Consider the following 18,049-nt stretch of genomic DNA (forward strand, 5'->3'; position numbering starts at 1 on the left):
CACGAGATAATGCGTAGACAAAATTTTCTCGCAGGGTGCATGTTAGGCCCTCTGGAATCAAAGAGTTCCATGGGATTTTAAAAAATCTAAGCCCACACGGGCATCGTCTAGTTTTTCATAAAAAGTCCATAAATACCTGTACAACTTTAAATCTAGATGCGGTGGGGCTATACGTCGTCCTGGGGGCTTGTGTGTTTGTGCTGGCCGTGGACACTGAGGCTCGGTCTGAGGTCACCGGTATTACCTGAACAACGAAAACATGATATTTATATACGTCTCAATACTTTGGGCTGTGCTGAACTTCCCGCTTCAAAAGGAAAAGAAAATGATTAATCAGATGGGGTCCTGTCCGGACTGTATGGTTCCATGGTTAAATTACTTCCATGGTTAACTTAATGTTTACCTTGTAAATTTGTATCAAATAAAGATTTTTATCTCTCATTTATCATACATTAAAACCGGCCAGTACGAGTCAGGCTCGCGCAATGAGGGTTCCGTACTACAGTCATATTTTTTCGACATTTTGCAGGATAATTCAAAAAACTATGATGCACAAAAATAAATAAAAATCTGTTTTAGAATGCACAGGTGAAGACCTTTCATATGATACCCCACTTGATATAGTTATCTTACTTAGAAAATTGAAAATACTAATTATTAGTTCATGACCACAATTTAATTTTTTTTGTATGATGTAACCACAAATTCACGGTTTTCAGATTTTTCCTCGAATGTCTGCTATAAGACCTACCTACCTGCCAAATTTCATGAATCTAGGTCAACGGGAAGTACCCTGTAGGTTTCTTGACAGACCGACAGACAGACAACAAAGTGTATACTTATAGGATATAAGGGTTCCGTTTTTCCTTTTGAGGTACGGAACCCTAAAAAACAACAAATAATAAAATAACAGCAACTGATAGAGTGTAATATATCAGCCTGTCGCACATAGCACGTACCGAGAATCGCGAGTGTCCTTGTCCCGCAGGCACGGGGGAGCCGGCGGGCGAGGGCGCGGGGGAGGGGGCCGGGGAGCGCAGGCGCACTTTGCGCTCCTCCTCCGCCGGCAAACTTTGCTGCTGGAACAAAAACACATCATCATCATCATCATCAACTGATAGACGTCCACTGCTGGACATAGGTCTCTTGTAGGGACTTCCACACGCCACGGTCTTGCATCGCCTGAATCCAGCGGCTCCCTGCGACTCGTCTGATGTCGTCCGTCCACGTAGTGGGGGGGGGTCTTAAAACACTGCGTCTTCCAGTGCGAGGTCGCCATTTCAGCACCTTGGGACCCCAAGGTCTATCGATTGTACGAACTATGTGCCCTGCCCAAAAAACACATTATCATCGAATATTTTGGCCTTTGGCTTTTTTTATACTTACAGGGTGTAACTAGAACGCTGGCATAAACGAAGACAGGTGAAAGTACTGATGATTACTGATATGATACCACAAAAAAAAACTCAAAAAAATATATTACTTGTATTGTATTGTATTGCATTAAAAAAATCTTATAATTTTGTAAGAGTTTACGATATATTGCAAAAAAATCTGACTGACGCTAGAGGTCAACGAACGTTGCGTAAGTAGGCCCGCTATACATTGCGGGTTTGAAAAATACTAATTCACTAAAACTACAAAATGAGGCAAATGGTTATTGGTATTGGATTGTGTTTAGGTAGTATAACGATAACGCTAAGTTTTTGCTAGCGTTCTGGTTACACCCTGTATAAGGGCGTTTGTGCACTCATTCGATGTGACCGTCTCGACTCTGATGTCCTGATGTCGGGCAACAGTCGCGCGACCGTTGCCGACTCTGTGCAACTCTGGACGCCCACTGATGTTGTGGTTTCGTCTATCTTACCTTGGGGGCTGGTGCGGTATGACAAGTAAGGCTGATCTTCCTCAACAGTCTGTCTGGAGGCGCGGGCGCGGCAGGCTCGTTGCGGCGACAGAGCGCGCGGATGTCGCGCAACAGTCGCGCGACTGTCGCCGACTCTGTGCAGCTCTGGACGCCCACTGATGTCGTTGTTTCCTAATTAGAAGGAAAAAAGAGTTAAAATCGAATACTGAAATGTCACTTGGTATTAAATCCTCAAATACCGAAACGACAATCTGTAAAAATCACAAAAGCAAAATAACACACTAAGAGCTAAGAGGCTAAACAGCGCGCGAGCGAAAACACTCACATCGTTTTGAGTTAGAATGGGAAAAAAATATGTATGCAATGTAGCAAAGATTGTGAGTGCAAAAATTGCAAAATCACTTTCCATGAAAAATCACCTGTGCTGTATAGTGAAGATATAGTCCCTACATAATTACTTCTAACGCGCCATTTTAGTTCTGTAGGTAAACTTTCATGTCAAAAGTACGGTTCTCCTTTAGAATAAGCGAGTAAAATCGAACTTTTGACATGCAAATTGACACGTAAAATTAAAACGGCCCAAGAGAAGTGATTTTGTACGCATAATCTGTATACATAAAAGGAAGAGCTGACTAACTGACTGATGGGCTGATTGATCTGACTATCAACGCACAGCTCTAAGCTACTGGACGATTCGGGCTGAAATTTGGCATGCAGATAGCTATTATAAAAAAACTAGCTTATGCCCGCGACTTCGTCCGCGTGAACTACACAAATTTTAAACCCCCATTTTACACCCTTAGGTTTGATCTTTAACTATGAGAATTTAACATGAGCTTAAGAAAATATGTCGTGCTGCTAATTGTAAAAATATTAACTACAAAACTTCATTATAGACACTTCAAAACTGACAGAGTTTCATACAAACTTCAAACCCCTATTTTACCCCTTTAGGGGTTGAATTTTGAAAAATCCTTTCTTAGCGGACGCCTACGTTATAATAGCTATCTGCATGCCGAATTTCAGCGTGATCCGTCCAGTAGTTTGAGCTGTGCGTTGATAGATCAGTCAGTCAGTCACCTTTTCCTTTTATATATATAGATTCATCTGCTAATAAAGAATTTTTGAAAACTCAACCCCTAAGAGGGTGAATATTATATCATAGGCTATCGCGAACATAGGCTAGTATATAATAATTTCTCCATATGACAATAATGCCCATATCTATTTATAATATTTACAGCTGGATCGTCCAAGTCGATCTGCGTCAAGGTAGTGTTTTCTTTCATAGCATTGAGTATTGCTTGCAGCCCCGCCGCGCCCAGCTTGTTGTCTCGGAGATCTAACCTCTGAAATAAAAAAAAAACAATTATACAAATAAAAAACAAGGGACTGTTTACTCATCATTTAAGCCTCAGTAACTCAACGGTTAAAGGAGCAGACTGAAATCCGAAAGGTCGCTGGTTCGAACCCTAACCATTGCACTATTGTCGTACCTACTCCAAGCACAAGCTTAACGCTTAGTTGGAGGGGAAAGGGGAATATTAGTCACATGATAAACTTTGCTAATATTCTTTAAAAAAAACTGTTAATCAAAATATGAAAAGATTTTTTATCATCATCAATCATGATAATAAACAAACATACGGCAAATGGGATGTCTAATTCAATATCACACAAATAGCAACAATCAACATTACCGCTAGATGTCGCTGTACGGAATTGAATTGCGCTAACAAAGTATAGACACTGAACCATTTGGTGACTGGCCGCTCTTAATGACACTAGTGGTTCCCCTCCCAGTCTTTTAATTTATATGTTCTGGGTGATTGGACTAACAGAACTGACCATTAGTGATTGGAGCAACTGTTCTTATAAGTTGGTCCTTCGAACCGGATTTTATTAGATAGCACTGACCTGTAGTTTAGTATCGTTTCGGATAAGATCTGCAATGGCCCGCGCAGCATCCGGTCCCAACCTGGCCGCTTGAAGGCCTAATGACACTAGTGGTCCGCCCCCGATTCTGTCCGTCTGTAACGCCCTGACTGCGTCCGAGCCTAGGGCGTTACGCCCTACGTTCAGCACGCATAGGGATTGTGATGCTCTCTGCAATATAATTGTGTATATTACTAGTTTATTCCCGCGACTTCGTCCACAAGTGACACTTCGTTCGTGACCAGTCACATTTCACACTCACCAGAACTTTAGCGAGATGCCCCGCACAATTTCTTGTCAGTTGATTGTTCCATAGTACCAGAAACGCCAAACCTCTGGACTCATAACTACTCACTGAAATAATACCAAAAAGGTTGGTTAGGCATAAGGTAATGGGGATCCACACTGCCGATTCATCCCGGCAGGTGGCGCATAAGCGAACCGGCCATAGAGGTAGTATGTCATCTGTGGAACTGTAGGTCAATTTCGCAAAAACGGCATCAATCATTACTACTATACCAAATGTTGTGATTGGCTGAATTTGTTCGATTCTTGTTGCAACAATGCATTGCAGCCAATAGTGAGCGAGCGTCAACCAATCAGAGGTGATTGCGATCGTGACATAGTAGCTGTCATTCTACCGCAATCGAGCAACTAGCTATACTGAACTGTCCAACACCATAATTTTCGTTTTTTGTCGTTTATAGTATCGTTATCAACAATTGGAATGGTGCCTGTCAAAAATAAATTATTTCTTAGAAATTATGAAATATAAGGACTTCCAAAATTCGTAGAATACACGTCCGCTGTTAGTTTTAAGTTTGCTAACCATTTTAAATTAATTAGAAGTGTTTTGGCTATAGTCTACCACCCTGGCTAAGTGCGGATTGGTAGACTTCACACACCTTTGAGAACATTATGGAGAACTCTCAGGCATGCAGGTTTCCTCACGATATTTTCCTTCACCGTTAAAGCAAGTGATATTTAATTACCTAAAACGCACATATCTCCGAAAAGTTAGAGATGCGTGCCCGTAATCGAACGGCCGTTCGATTAGGAGGCGGACGTCCTAACCACTATATCGACGCATTTTGAACTGAGTCGTCCAGTTATCTGTCTGTTTCACTCGCACTTACCTACGACCTGTAAGTGCGAGCTAAACAGACAGATAATTCGACGACTCATTTTAAAATGCGTCGACTATAGGCTGTATAAAGTGACTCACAACACTTTCACAGTAGATTTCGTACTTACGTGGACATTGGTGCGGGGAGGGGGGCGAGTGTGCTGCTTGGTCGACCAGCGCACCCGCTATGTGCTCTACGCCCTTGTCCTGTGAAAAAGCATTAAGGTGGCACTTCATCATCAAAATCATATATTTTTTTAAATTATTCTCTTTAATAATGAATTCTATAACCACAAAACTACAAACTATAAAAATGTCCAATTAATGTGATGATAGAGAGAGAGTCGGGTGGGCCAGACCTTCGTTATTTTTAAAAGCTGAAAGCTTCTCTACATAATTAAAGTTTAAAGGTGTCTGGGAGTGGGTTGCCACAACACTAAATGTCTGGCAAATTCTAATACTATTTCGAAGAAAATATAAAAGAACACACAATACTTTGACGTAAGAAATTTTACAGCTTTGTTACCTGTTATTGTTATCTCCCGAAGGCACCATGATCCAAACTTCATAGTCGCTGATCGTTTCTCCCTGTGTTGAGGACAATACGCAGAGAAACTTTCAGCTTTTACAAAATAACGAAGGTTTGGCCCTCGCAGGTTCTTAGTCCATGACACAGGATAGGATGCTGCAAGTGTGTGTCTGTCTTTACCTGTATCTGGTTGTTGGACAAGTCTAGCAGCTGCAGATGCGTGTTGTATCGCAGCAGGTTGGCTATCTGCGACGCGTCCGATGCTGACAGTCTGTTGTCGCCTAGTCGCAACTCCCGAACTGAGTTGTTTGTCTTTAGGGCTATCACTGGAAAAATAATACAACATTAATTAGTCTATGAACCTAGGCAAGTTTAGATTTTCACAAAATAAGACATCAGAAACTTCTATGATAGAAATTTGCTCGGAATTTGAAAAGAGTGATCCAGAAACAAGTGGGTGAAATTTTTTCCAGCACGATGTAACTCTGTATATCGCCATCTAGATTGTAAAGTGAAAAACTACTGAGTAAAACTAGCCTGTACAAAGCAAAAGGTCTCCCACGAGTGCTACCTTCTTCAAGCATAAGGTATGTGGTATTTAAAATCTATTTAGAAAGGAATGGATAAAACTTTTTAGCACAATGCAACTCCGTACAGCGCCATCTAGATTGTAATGTGGAAAAATATAAGGTAAAACTTTTGCGGATCTTCTCCGTTTAGCCGAAGGTTAGAGGTTAGAAGACTTACCTAAACATAGCAAAGGGTCCCCCGCGAGTGCTGCCCTCTGCAAGCATACGGATCGTAATCGGCAAGAAGCTGGACGTAAAGATCTTGCTAGTACTGGTGCGTGGTTGGCTTCTAAAGGACTCTCTGATATTTCTATTTCTGATAACTCGGCACTCTGGAAAACAAATAAGTTTCATACTTAATTTCTCATCAACATTTTTTGAAATGAAAATAAAATATTGATTTTTAGACTATTTAGTTCAAAACAGATTAATTTAATATATCAAACTGAAAGAAGGCGACTTTGGGGCCGATTCTCTTGTACACAATCTCTAAACTAAACTAAATTAACAGGTCTAAATCTAGTGCTATCCTTTTCCGCAACCAAATTATGAAAGGGATAGCAATAGATTTAGACGTGCCATTTTAGTTTGGTTTAGAGATTGTGTACAACGGAATTAGCCACAGTGTCTTGATATCCATGAGAATAATTTTTAAAAAAAAACATAATGAAATAGAAGTTGAACTATCAATCAACTTTTACTTTTTTTTTACTCAACATATTATAATATCAAAAGAATGGGACCGATAAATATATGTTTTTTTTACCTTTTTGATCATTCTAGAAGCAGCCTGCCATCCTCTAATGCCAAACTGTCGAGGACCAATCAAACATAACACTGCCGTACTCTCATAGTATTCCACCATGTCGAATAACGCCTCCTGGAATAAGAAAACTCGTGTTAATTAACATTATAGACGTAGCCCTTATTTGTTCACCAAAGAGAAAGAGAGGAAAGTTTCGAGAGCGTCTGTAGGTACATAGCAAGAAGTGGATCACCTAATATATTAGTCTCTGATAATGGCGCTAAGTTTCCTTGTGACAAAACGATACTCACCGCTCCCTCATCATCAATCTCAGCATGGTCCAACTCCAGTCTTCGGAACTGCACCTTCCGGAGTAAAGCTTCGAGAGCGTCCGCCGGCGCGGTGCCAAGCAACGAGCAGTCTGAGAGAGCGAGCCGGGGCGCTCGCATGCTACCGCCGATTGTGTTCTCTGGTAACTCCTGGAATTTGACGGGGTACATTTAAGACCAGAAAGGGTAAGAAGAACTGTAGTATAGATGTCGCCCGACACCGGCCTGTGCCATTTATCCAGTCTAGACAATTTGAATGCTTATACTGCCCTTTGTCGGTCGCCAGTCTCGTTAGTAGTCCGGTAGTACAGCACGCAGGTGAGGTTGACTATAGGAGCGCTGGATATGCGTTCCCTTAGCCTCTGCTACCTTAGCTCTGCCATGACCAACACGCCTGCATAATGCGGTCTTTATGACCAAAACAAGGCCAAGGCCTCTAGTCCCCAGCGGCCCCGCTATTTCTAGCTCTGGGAGCGGTAAGGGTAACGGCAGGGCAGAGTATGGGAAGATTCTCCGATAGAGATTGCGTAGCGTTGGAAAACCCCCCTACTAGGTAGACAGACGACATTAAACGAGTCTGTGGGAGATGCTGGATGGCGGCGGCGCAAGACCGTGGCGTGTGGAAGTCCCTACAACAGACCCATGTCCAGCAGTGGACGCCTAATGATGTATAGTACACGATAGGTTGAGAAGGCAAGCGGGGAGGGAACGCCCCACACACCCGCTTAGCCCAGCGCTAACCCGGTGCAAGATAGCGCGGGTGTGCAGGGAGTTCCTCCGCCTCATACCCTGATTGCGATCTCGAACTCCGTCTCATACCCTGATCGATCTGTCGCCGGAAACTATAGTATAGAATGTAGATGGGTTACCCGTATCTGTTGCAGCACTGAGTCGATGGCCGGTGTGTTGTGACACCTGCACGCCTCGAGGTACTCGGCCGCCAGCTGCGCACGCGTCGTCGAGGGCACTGCAATCAAAGAAAGAAAATAAACTAGCTGTCCTGAAGTTTGCTGCCTTTATCTCATCGGCTCTTTTTGACGGTGAATTATTTTTAAAGGGTAAAATTGTAAAAGTAATTTTTTTAACAATTAAATAAATTGAAATTGAAAGGTGTGTTAAGTCAGCCAATCCACACATTGTCAGCGTGGCAGACTACGGCCTAGATGCTTCTCACTCTGAGAGGATACCTGTGGTCAGTAGTGGGCCGGTGTTGGGTTGATGATGATGAAGTGCATCACTACCCAATACCCATATTAGAAATGCAAAAATGTGTGTTTGTAAGTTTGTTGGTTTGTCCTTCAATCATGCCGCAACGGAGCAAAGGATCGAAGTGATGTTTTGCATGGATATATATTAAAAGACCTGGAGAGTGACGTAGGCTACTTTTAATCCCGGGATATCAAAGACTTCCCACAGATTTTAAAAAATCTAAATTTATACGAAGTTGTGTTATTTGAAAAATAGGTATTACAGTACGCGGCAGAAAGTAATGTACATCGGCCTATAGAATGACATTTCGGCTTTGTAGAGCGTTGTCTCTGTCAATCATACCTATATATATGACGTTTTGTCGGTCTCAACGACAGAGACAATGCTTTAGAAATCCGTTATCTCCTTCTAAAGGTCAGAAAAATTCGACACGATGACGCGATGTGGGGTAACTATTTTTAGTATTATTAATTACTAGCTTATACCCGCGACTTAGTCTGCGTGGACTACACTAATTTCAAACCCCTATGTTACCCCTGAATTTTAGATTTTCAAAAATCCTTTCTTAGCGGATGTCTACGTCATAATAGCTATCTGCATGCTTTTCATGAGTTTGAGCTGTGCATAGATAAATCAGTCAGTCACGTTTTCCTTTTACATGTTCAGATAAAGTACATGTTAGTTGTTACTATACACTATAAATCTATAATCATCATTCATCATCATGATCAACCCATCGCCGGCTCACTACAGAGTACGGGGTCTCCTCCCAGAGTGAGAAGGGGTTTGGCCATTGTCTGCCACGCTAAAAAAGTGTGCAAGTTCATACACCTTTGAGAACATTATGGAGAACTCTCAGGCATGCAGGTTTCTTCACGATGTTTTTTCTTTACCATTTTTTTTAAAACGAATATTAGCCATGTTAAATGACTAATATTCCCCTTTCCTCTCCAACTAAGCGTCAAGCTTGTGGTAGGAGTAGGTACGACAATAGTGCAACGGGCGGGGTTTGAACCGTCGACCTTTCGGTTTTCACTCCACTCCTTTACCCGCTGAGATATTGAGGCTCTATTATTTATCTTATCTTAAAGCAAGTGATCTATAATTTGCTTCAAACACATCACGCTGGCCATGTGGGGCTTGCTATAAATCTATAATAATTGTTAATTTACTTAACTACTACCAATTATTTCACATTTCCGCCATAGAAACCGCAAAAGAGAAAAAAAAATCACTAGAAATATTTGCAATACTTCCATGCATTATTCACGCAAGTGCTTGAATGAGCTGACCTTTTCCATATAAACGCAAAGTATGATGTCACTGTGACCTAGTGAACGACTTAGCTCAGCTGATTGTTGCTAGCATGCCTTCAGACTTCAAAGGGTCTAGTATTTCAGGGTTCCCTTATAGGCAGTGGTCCGACCGCCGGCGAGTAAACGACTAACTATCGGCGATTTTCTCTCTCAAGAAACGCACAATAAATGTACATTCCGTGTAAACAAAAGAGATGCATAAATTAAAAGTTCTCCTCTCTGACTGTTCACACTGCCGGCGACGACTCGCTTTGCTAGTTTTGTCGCTGAGCGACGAACTTTCAGGAATAAACTCGCTCAGCGATATTCGTTCAGCGATGCTCGCTCGCTTGATCATTTCTTTACAGTGCGGCATTGACTGGACTAAAGCGACCGCGGGCAATGGCGCGAGTAATCGCTCGTCGCACTTGCACACTCGCTTATAGCCCGGCGACAAAACTATCGAAACTACACACTCGCTTCCCGCTGATCGCCAACTCGTTTATAGTTTCTAGGTCTACTCGTTTCTCGTTCATCGTCGGCGGTCGCACCACTGCCATAGGATGACTGGTACGTCTGTCTATCTGTCACTGTATATTTGTTCCGAATCTACTGAACCGACCAAGCCAAACCGGCCAAGTGCGAGTCAGACTCGCGCACCGAGGGTTCCATACTACAGTCGTATTTTTTCGACATTTTCGACAAGACTGTAATCATGATTGACGCAGGTTTTTCGAAATACGCCCCCCCCCCCCCCGCCCACTAGTGGACGGACGACATCAGACGAGTCGCAGGGGAGCCGCTGGATGGCGACGGCGCAAGACCGTGGCGTGTGGAAGTCCCTACAAGAGACCTATGTCCAGCAGTGGACGTCTATCGGTTGATGATGATGGTGATTTCAAGGCGAATCCAGTGTTTTTCCGCTACAGGTGTCAACGTCCGTGGTAACATCGTAGTTTACCCGACCCCATCCAATAAGCAGAGTTGGCGCCGAGCCAACCGGCCGGCTTTTGTCATACCGGATTGGATGGGATTTGTGGTAATCAAAAACCGGCCAAGTGCGAGTCAGACTCGCGTACTGAGGGTTCCGTACTACAATCGTATTATATATATATATATATATATATATATTTTTTTTTTTATTTTTTTATAGATATAGCGAGCAAGCGTGCAGGCGGGTCACCTGATGTTAAGTGATTACCGCCGCCCATGAACATTTGCAGCACCAGAGGAGCCGCCGATGCGTTGCCGGCCTTTTAGGAATTTGTTGGTCCGCCCCTTGAATAACCCCATGTTATAATCTAGTGGGAACACCGCCGATGGGAGTTGGTTCCACAGTTTGCACGTGCGTGGAAAGAAGGATCTGGCGCAGCGGACGGTCGAAGTGCACCAGACACCCAGATGGTGAGGGTGAAATTCCTTACGGTGGCGCGCGGTGCGGTTGTAGAAAAAAGAAGGTGGAATGAGGTTATATCGACATTTTGCACGATAATTCAAAAGCTATGATGCATAAAAATAAATAAAAATCTGTTTTAGAATGCACAGGTGAAGACCTTTCATATGATACCCCACTTGATATAGTTATAGCTTACTTCGAAAATTGAAAATACTAATTTTTATTTCATGACCACAATTTAAATTTTTTATGTGATGTAACCACAAATTCACGGTTTTCAGATTTTTCCCCTAATGTCTGCTACAGGACCTACCTACCTGCCAAATTTCATGATTCTAGGTCAACGGGAAGTACCCTGTAGGTTTCTTGACAGACCGACAGACAGATAACAAAGTGATCCTATAAGAGTTCCGTTTCTCCTTTTGAGGTACGGAACCCTAAAAATGAATCGCTAAATGTGTTGCTGATCGCAAATCTGAAGAACAGCTGAACCGATTTCGCTAAATTAATTTTTTATAATATGTATTCCTTGAAGTACGAGGATGGTTCTTACATAGAGAAAAATTTAAAAATTTTGAATCGACTGTTAGGTGGTACGAAGTTCGCCGGGACAGCTAGTCTCTATATATAAAAATGAATCGCTGAATGTGTTGCTGATCGCAAATCTCGAGAACAGCTGAACCGATTTCGCTAATTCTTTTTTTTATAATATTCCTTGAAGTAGGAGGATGGTTTTTACGGAGAGAAAAATTTAAAAAATTTGAATCGACTGTTAGGCGGTACGAAGTTCGCCAGGACAGCTAGTTCTCTATAATAATAATAATAATAATGAATTCTAGCCCCATGTGCCCATACCGTAAACTGCCGCTATACATCATTTATCACATATATCACATCATTTATCACATATATCACATCATTCTATCACTACAGTCCAAGACCCTAAATATAAAGCTACGTGACTCGTCACCCACGTGCTCTACCTATTTTTGTGCCATAGACGCGCGGTCTGACAGAAATTTGGCGAACATTTGTATGTTTTTCTTCTTCTATTGCACAGAATACAATGGTTATTCTGAAATCGGGGATGCTGTGTCGATTTGATTAGTCATATAAAGGGGGGGGGGGGGGGGGGGCACTTGACTCTAATAAATAAGCACTTTAAATCATCATATTTTACAAACGGATCTAGAAATCGAAAAATGATGTTCCCACGCCCACAGTATTTTTAAAAGACCTATCCAACACTTTGTTGGTTTATTGGTTTGTTGGCTTGTCCTTCAATCACTCACGTTGCAACGGATTGACGTGATTTTTATTTTGCATGGGTATAGTTAAGGACCTGTAGGGCGATTGTCTAAAACCTGCATCAATTATTATTACAATCTCAATTGTTCTGATTGGCTGAATTTGTGCGATTCTTGTTGCAACAATGCATTGTAGCCAATAGTGAGCGATCGTGAACCAATCAGAGGTGATTGCGATCGTGACATTGCAGCTGTCATTCTCCCGCAATCGCGCAGCTGGAGAGTGACATAGCCTACTTTTTATCCTGGAAAATTAAAGAGTTCCCTTCCCACGTGATTTCCAACAATCTAAATCCACGCGGACGAAGTCGTGGGCATCAGCTAGTCATATAAGTATATAACTATATGATCGTACATAAATCATCAATGTTTTAACTAGAAGGCGGGTCGCCAGTTCGAACTAATTATAGAGTGATTAAGCCATCTGCGGACGGTGATGTAATCGTTTGATGTTGCGGTGTCATTCTGTGTAGTTTCAGGACTTATACCATCATATTTTTTCATATCTTAGTACTTGTACATTTAAAATCTACTAGCTTATGCCCGCGACTTCGTCCGAGTGGACAACACAAATTTTAAACCCCTATTTAACACCATTAGGGTTACCCACCACCAGTCCAGTAGTTTGAGCTGTGCGTTGATAGTTCAGTCAGTCAGTCAGTCACCTTTTCCTTTTATATATATATAGATTAGTGTAAATTGCAAAATTTCGCAATTCTTACTTCAAAACTGACAGAGTTTCATACAAACTTCAAACCCCTATTTTACCCCTTTAGGGGTTGAATTTTGAAAAATCCTTTCTTAGCGGACGCCTACGTTATAATAGCTATCTGCATGCCGAATTTCAGCGCGATCCGTCCAGTAGTTTGAGCTGTGCGTTGAAGTCAGTCAGTCAGTCAGTCAGTCAGTTAGTCAGTCACCTTTTCCTTTTATATATATATATATATATAGATAGATAATATAAAAATGAATCACTAAATGTGTTGGCCATCGCAAATCTCGAGAACAGCTGAACCGATTTCGCTAATTCTTTTTTTATAATATTCCTTGAAGTACGAGGATGGTTCTTACGGAGAGAAAAATTTAAAAAATTTGAATCGACTGTTAGGCGGAACGAAGTTCGCCGGGGAAGCTAGTTGAATATACAATTTTCCCGTTTTATTTGACATACCACTCTATACGATACTATGATGCAATAGCAGAAAAATAAATAAAATTGAGATCCCTACTTTTTAGGGTTCCGTACTTCAATAGGAAAAACGGAACCCTTATAGGATCACTTTTCTGTCTGTCGGTCTGTCAAGAAACCTACTGGGTACTTCCCGTTGACCTAGAATCATGAAATTTGGCAGGCAGGTCTCATAGGAGACATTCGGGGGAAAATCTGAAAACCATGTATTTGTGGTTACATCACACAAAAAAAATGAAATTGTAACTGCCGATACGGCCTTTCGATGGAGACGTAAACAACAAAAAAGCAGTCGCTATTCATCAGATCTTTACATCCGGAAATATATTGTAAACGCCTCAAAGTTACAAAGTTCGCCTTTATCCGGCGGCGTCCAAAATTACACATGACTAGCTCGCACCTTGTTTCCTAGAAACGAGCGTGAAAATAAACATAGCTCAAAGTCATGTGTCAAAGCCAGGTGTGACATAACGCCGTGTCATCGGGTGACTAACACTGAAAATCTCTTAGAGGCCTAGCGCGACTTTTTGGCTTACGATTCGTGTTAATTTTGTTGTACTTTTTACTCACTCGCACACTTTTTATTCCTCATACGTATGGCTAAGGTTTGGAATACTCTTCCACGATATGTGTTTCCTACCAATTACAACCCGGGTATCTTTAAAACAAGAGCGAATAGGCATCTTCTAGGTAAACGCGTCCCATCTTAGGCCGCATCATCACTTTCCATCAGGTGTGATTGTGGTCAAGCATTCGCCCATAATGAATAAAAAAAAAGAAAAAAAAAGTTCGCGCGACAGCAAAGACGAATTATTTATGACTAGCTTATGCTCGCGACTTCGTCCGCGTGGACTACACAATTTTGACCCCTATTTTACCCCCTTAGGGGTTGAATTTTCAAAAACCCTTTCTTATCGGATGTTTACGTCATAATAGCTATCAGCATGCCATTTTAGCTGTGCGTTGATAGATCAGTCAGTCAGCTTTTCCTTATTTATATAAATACTAGCTTATGTGTCAAAGCCAGGTGTGACAACGTTCTCAGTAGTGCACCGGCGATGATGATCTTGATGTTATGTTCTGACTTGAGTAACGCCACGCTTTCCTCGATGTTCGAGCGTCTGGCACTATTAGCGATTCATTCATTAAATATATTTAGATTTTCGACTTAGCCAGGCTAGTAAATATTTACGGATTTTCCGATGATTGTCTTTTAGACACTTCGGGAAACCGAAATAACCGAATACAAAATCGAATGACATTTTGAGAAATGGGAAATTTTAGAACAGCGTTTGGATATTATATATATATTTATTTTATTCAGATACAAGTTAGCCCTTGACTACGATCTCACCTGGTGGTAAGTGATGATGCAGACTACGATGGAAGCGGGCTAACTTGTATAAATGCAAAGTGTGTTGGTTTATTGATTTGTTGTTTTGTCCATCAATCACGTCGCAACCCAGCAACGGATTGACGTGATTGTTTGCATGGGTATTGATACAGACCTGGAGAGTGGCATAGCCTACTTTTTATCCCGGAAAATCAAACGACTCCCAGGGGATTTAAAAGAATCGTACCGGAACGCTAAATAGCTTCGCTTGGCTTTGCCGGTAGGGTGGTAACTAGCCATGGCCGAAGCCTCCCACCAGACTGGACTATAGACAATTTGATAATTTTTAATTTCTAAATTTGCTTTAGTCTAGTTTAATTAGTCTTCGTCCGCGTGGACTACATAAATTTCACCCCCTCTTTTACACCCTTAAAATCGAATTTTCGAATAAATAAATCGAAATATTATTTCGAATAATAAATCGAATCGATCGAATTTTAAAAAATCTCTTCTTAGCGGATGCCTACGTCATAATAGCTATCTGCATGCCAAATTTCAGCCCGATCCATTCAATAGTTTCAGCTGTGCGTTGATAGATCTGCATGCCAAATTTCAGCCCAATCCAACATTTTCCTTTTATATATTTTTATTTTTTATTTTTTATAAAAGAATAAGTATTAGCCATGTTAAATGACTAATATTCCCTTTCCTCTCCAACTAAGCGTCAAGCTTGTGCTAGGAGTAGTAGAATAAGTAATAGTTTGATTTCTAAATTGTTTTTCTGCCAGGAATCAAACCCGAGGACTATTTTCTGGAGACGCGGCGCGTCACACGTCGCGTGGTGCGTTGCGTCGGGCGTCGTACTACGCCATATAACAAGCAAACGCGTCTGCTCAGAACTCTGCTGTCTCAGAACGCTCTCATACTTGGCCACATAGAAAAGTGCCCTAAAGTACTCCTCAGGTACTTCTCCTAGATACAAAACGTATTAACGCTGATTATTCTATTATTATTGTTCTAGATCTAAAATTAAAGCCAGATATCGATTTATCTCTTCATTATCTATGCCTGACGACACACATCATAGTCGAAGTAGATACTTTAAATATTTGTTTTGAAAATAATATGCTACTTATAGGATCACTTTGTTGTCTGACTGTCTGTCTGTCTGTCTGTCAAGAAACCTACAGGGTACTTTTGGCAGGTAGGTAGGTCTTATAGCAGACATAAGGGTAAACATCTGAAAACCGTGAACCCTAAGGCGCCGTCCTATTGTCATCGCTCGTGCGATGATGCGTGCGTCCGACGAAAATGATCGCGCGTCCCGTGCGTTCAAACAAACTGTGTTCTACTGACTGGACGGATCGGGCTGAAATTAAGCATGCAGATAGCTATTATGGCGTAGGCATCCGCTAAGAAAGGATTTTTGAAAATTAGAATTTTTTTTTTTTATTCATGTAAACTTTTTAAAAGTGCTTATGAATAGTCAGGTAGTTTTAATTTACCACATTATTATTACATACATGCTACAGCAAATGTTCAGGTTACATAAATTAAATGCTTGTTAAAATTAATTTCACATACTAATTCAAATAATCATCACAGTTTTGAATCTCTGCCAATTATGAGAAGGGATATGGTCTGCACCTACGTACAGGTGAGGTGATAATTATTGTTATTATTATTTATTTATTTTACATCTAATAGATGATCATGATCAACCCATCACCGGCTCACTACAGAGCGCGGGTCTCCTCTCAGAGTGAGGAGGGTTTTGGCCATAGTCTACCATGCTGGCCATGTGCGAATTGGTAGACTTCACACACCTTTGAGAACCTTATGGAGAACTCTCAGGCATGCAGGTTTCCTCAAGATGTTTTTCTTCACTGTTAAAGCAAGTGACATTTAATTACTTAAAACGCACATAGCTTCGAAAAGTTAGAGGTGCATGCCCGGGATCGAACCCCCGACCTCTGATTAGAAGGCGGACATCCTAACCACTGGGTATCACAGCTTTTTATTTATGTTTAATTATTATTATTAGTAAAAGTATTTTTTAATTGTATCAGCTATATTTTTACTTTTTGTAATTTTGTTAACAATATTATTGATGTTTAAATAAAAATAAATAAATAATAAAAAACTATGTGAACCCTTACCTTAAAAAGGTTTTTTTCAAGAAGTATCATCTTATAAGAATGTACTGAACTACCCAAACTTTATTGTTCTATTTTTTGGTTATATTGGCCTATTCTAATTTTTACTAAATTTTTTTAATTTCTTATAAATTAAATAATTTCTTTTTAAATTTTAACCGACTTCAAAAAAAGGAGGTTCTTTAATATTCACCATATTCTGACAGCTAATATAACAAACCGCGAAAAAAAATTGTAATTCTGGCTTTGGTTCAAACATACAAACTATAACCAAATACATTACCATTGTTTATCCACTAAAATAGTTGTATGTTTGGATCACATTGTCTTTAACTATGCTCTAAGGGAAATGTTTCGAAATTATTTGAGTACTTGCCAAAGGTGTGGACCTACCATCTTGCCAAGGGTTTGAGGGCTCGAAATACTGGGTAACTATCACATCGTCCAGTGGAAAACTGACTTTTCTGTTACATTTTTTCTCCTTCACATCACTGCAAGCCACACTGTCTTCTGAAACTCCAGTATTTTCACTCACGCCCGAACATGTAACTTTATCATTGGTAGACATATCTCTCGCGATATCTACCAGTTCTGCCACCACATATCACTGCTGAGCACATTAGGTAGCGAAAATATAACACAAGAAAAATTCTCACAAGAATAACATTGGAGTTCACATAAATTCGCGTTGACACTACACTTGTGAGTCTCCTCAATGCGAGATAATCGCGGTAACACCATCCATTGCATGTAACTATTGGGTTTCAACTATTTTTTTGAGGCTTTTATTTCTCGTTTTCGATTCAAAACATTATACACCTATCCATACACCGTTTACCGCCATATTGGATTGAAGAAGACAAAAGGATAGTTTTCTTTTTGCGACGCTAGGGGGCGCTTTTAAAATGACTGTGTTGCCATTCTATAAATAATATTTTATTTGAATATTTAAAATAACTTTGGAAATCTTTGAAAACGTTGGATGAATCAAGCTTTTTTAAATTCATTTAATCCATTTTAGAAGAATAAAATAAATTAAATGATTATTTACAATGTCTTTTATT

General features: G+C 40.7%; 1 protein-coding gene across 2 annotated transcripts in view; it reads right to left on the reverse strand.

Moving 5' to 3' along the window:
* The window catches only part of LOC117994947 (serine-rich adhesin for platelets), a 30,368-nt gene extending 12,533 nt beyond the window's left edge, over positions 1-17,835 (reverse strand). The window contains exons 1-13 of one of the 2 annotated variants that reach the window (XM_069508470.1): positions 17,379-17,835; positions 7,970-8,067; positions 7,083-7,250; positions 6,793-6,906; positions 6,205-6,358; positions 5,638-5,783; positions 5,057-5,135; positions 4,065-4,156; positions 3,785-3,973; positions 3,109-3,216; positions 1,868-2,038; positions 960-1,076; positions 137-244 (exon numbers count right to left, since the gene is read on the reverse strand). In XM_069508470.1, coding sequence (XP_069364571.1) covers positions 137-244; positions 960-1,076; positions 1,868-2,038; positions 3,109-3,216; positions 3,785-3,973; positions 4,065-4,156; positions 5,057-5,135; positions 5,638-5,783; positions 6,205-6,358; positions 6,793-6,906; positions 7,083-7,250; positions 7,970-8,067; positions 17,379-17,553 — 1,719 coding nt within the window. In that variant the 5' untranslated portion in view covers positions 17,554-17,835. Of the gene's footprint in view, positions 1-136; positions 245-959; positions 1,080-1,867; positions 2,039-3,108; positions 3,217-3,784; positions 3,974-4,064; positions 4,157-5,056; positions 5,136-5,637; positions 5,784-6,204; positions 6,359-6,792; positions 6,907-7,082; positions 7,251-7,969; positions 8,068-17,378 lie in introns of both variants that reach the window. The other variant, XM_069508469.1, reaches the window with a different exon arrangement.
* Between the last annotated feature and the right edge of the window lie 214 nt (positions 17,836-18,049).

Source organism: Maniola hyperantus, chromosome 28 (genome assembly GCF_902806685.2).
Source record: "Maniola hyperantus chromosome 28, iAphHyp1.2, whole genome shotgun sequence".
Classification (NCBI taxonomy): domain Eukaryota; kingdom Metazoa; phylum Arthropoda; class Insecta; order Lepidoptera; family Nymphalidae; genus Maniola; species Maniola hyperantus.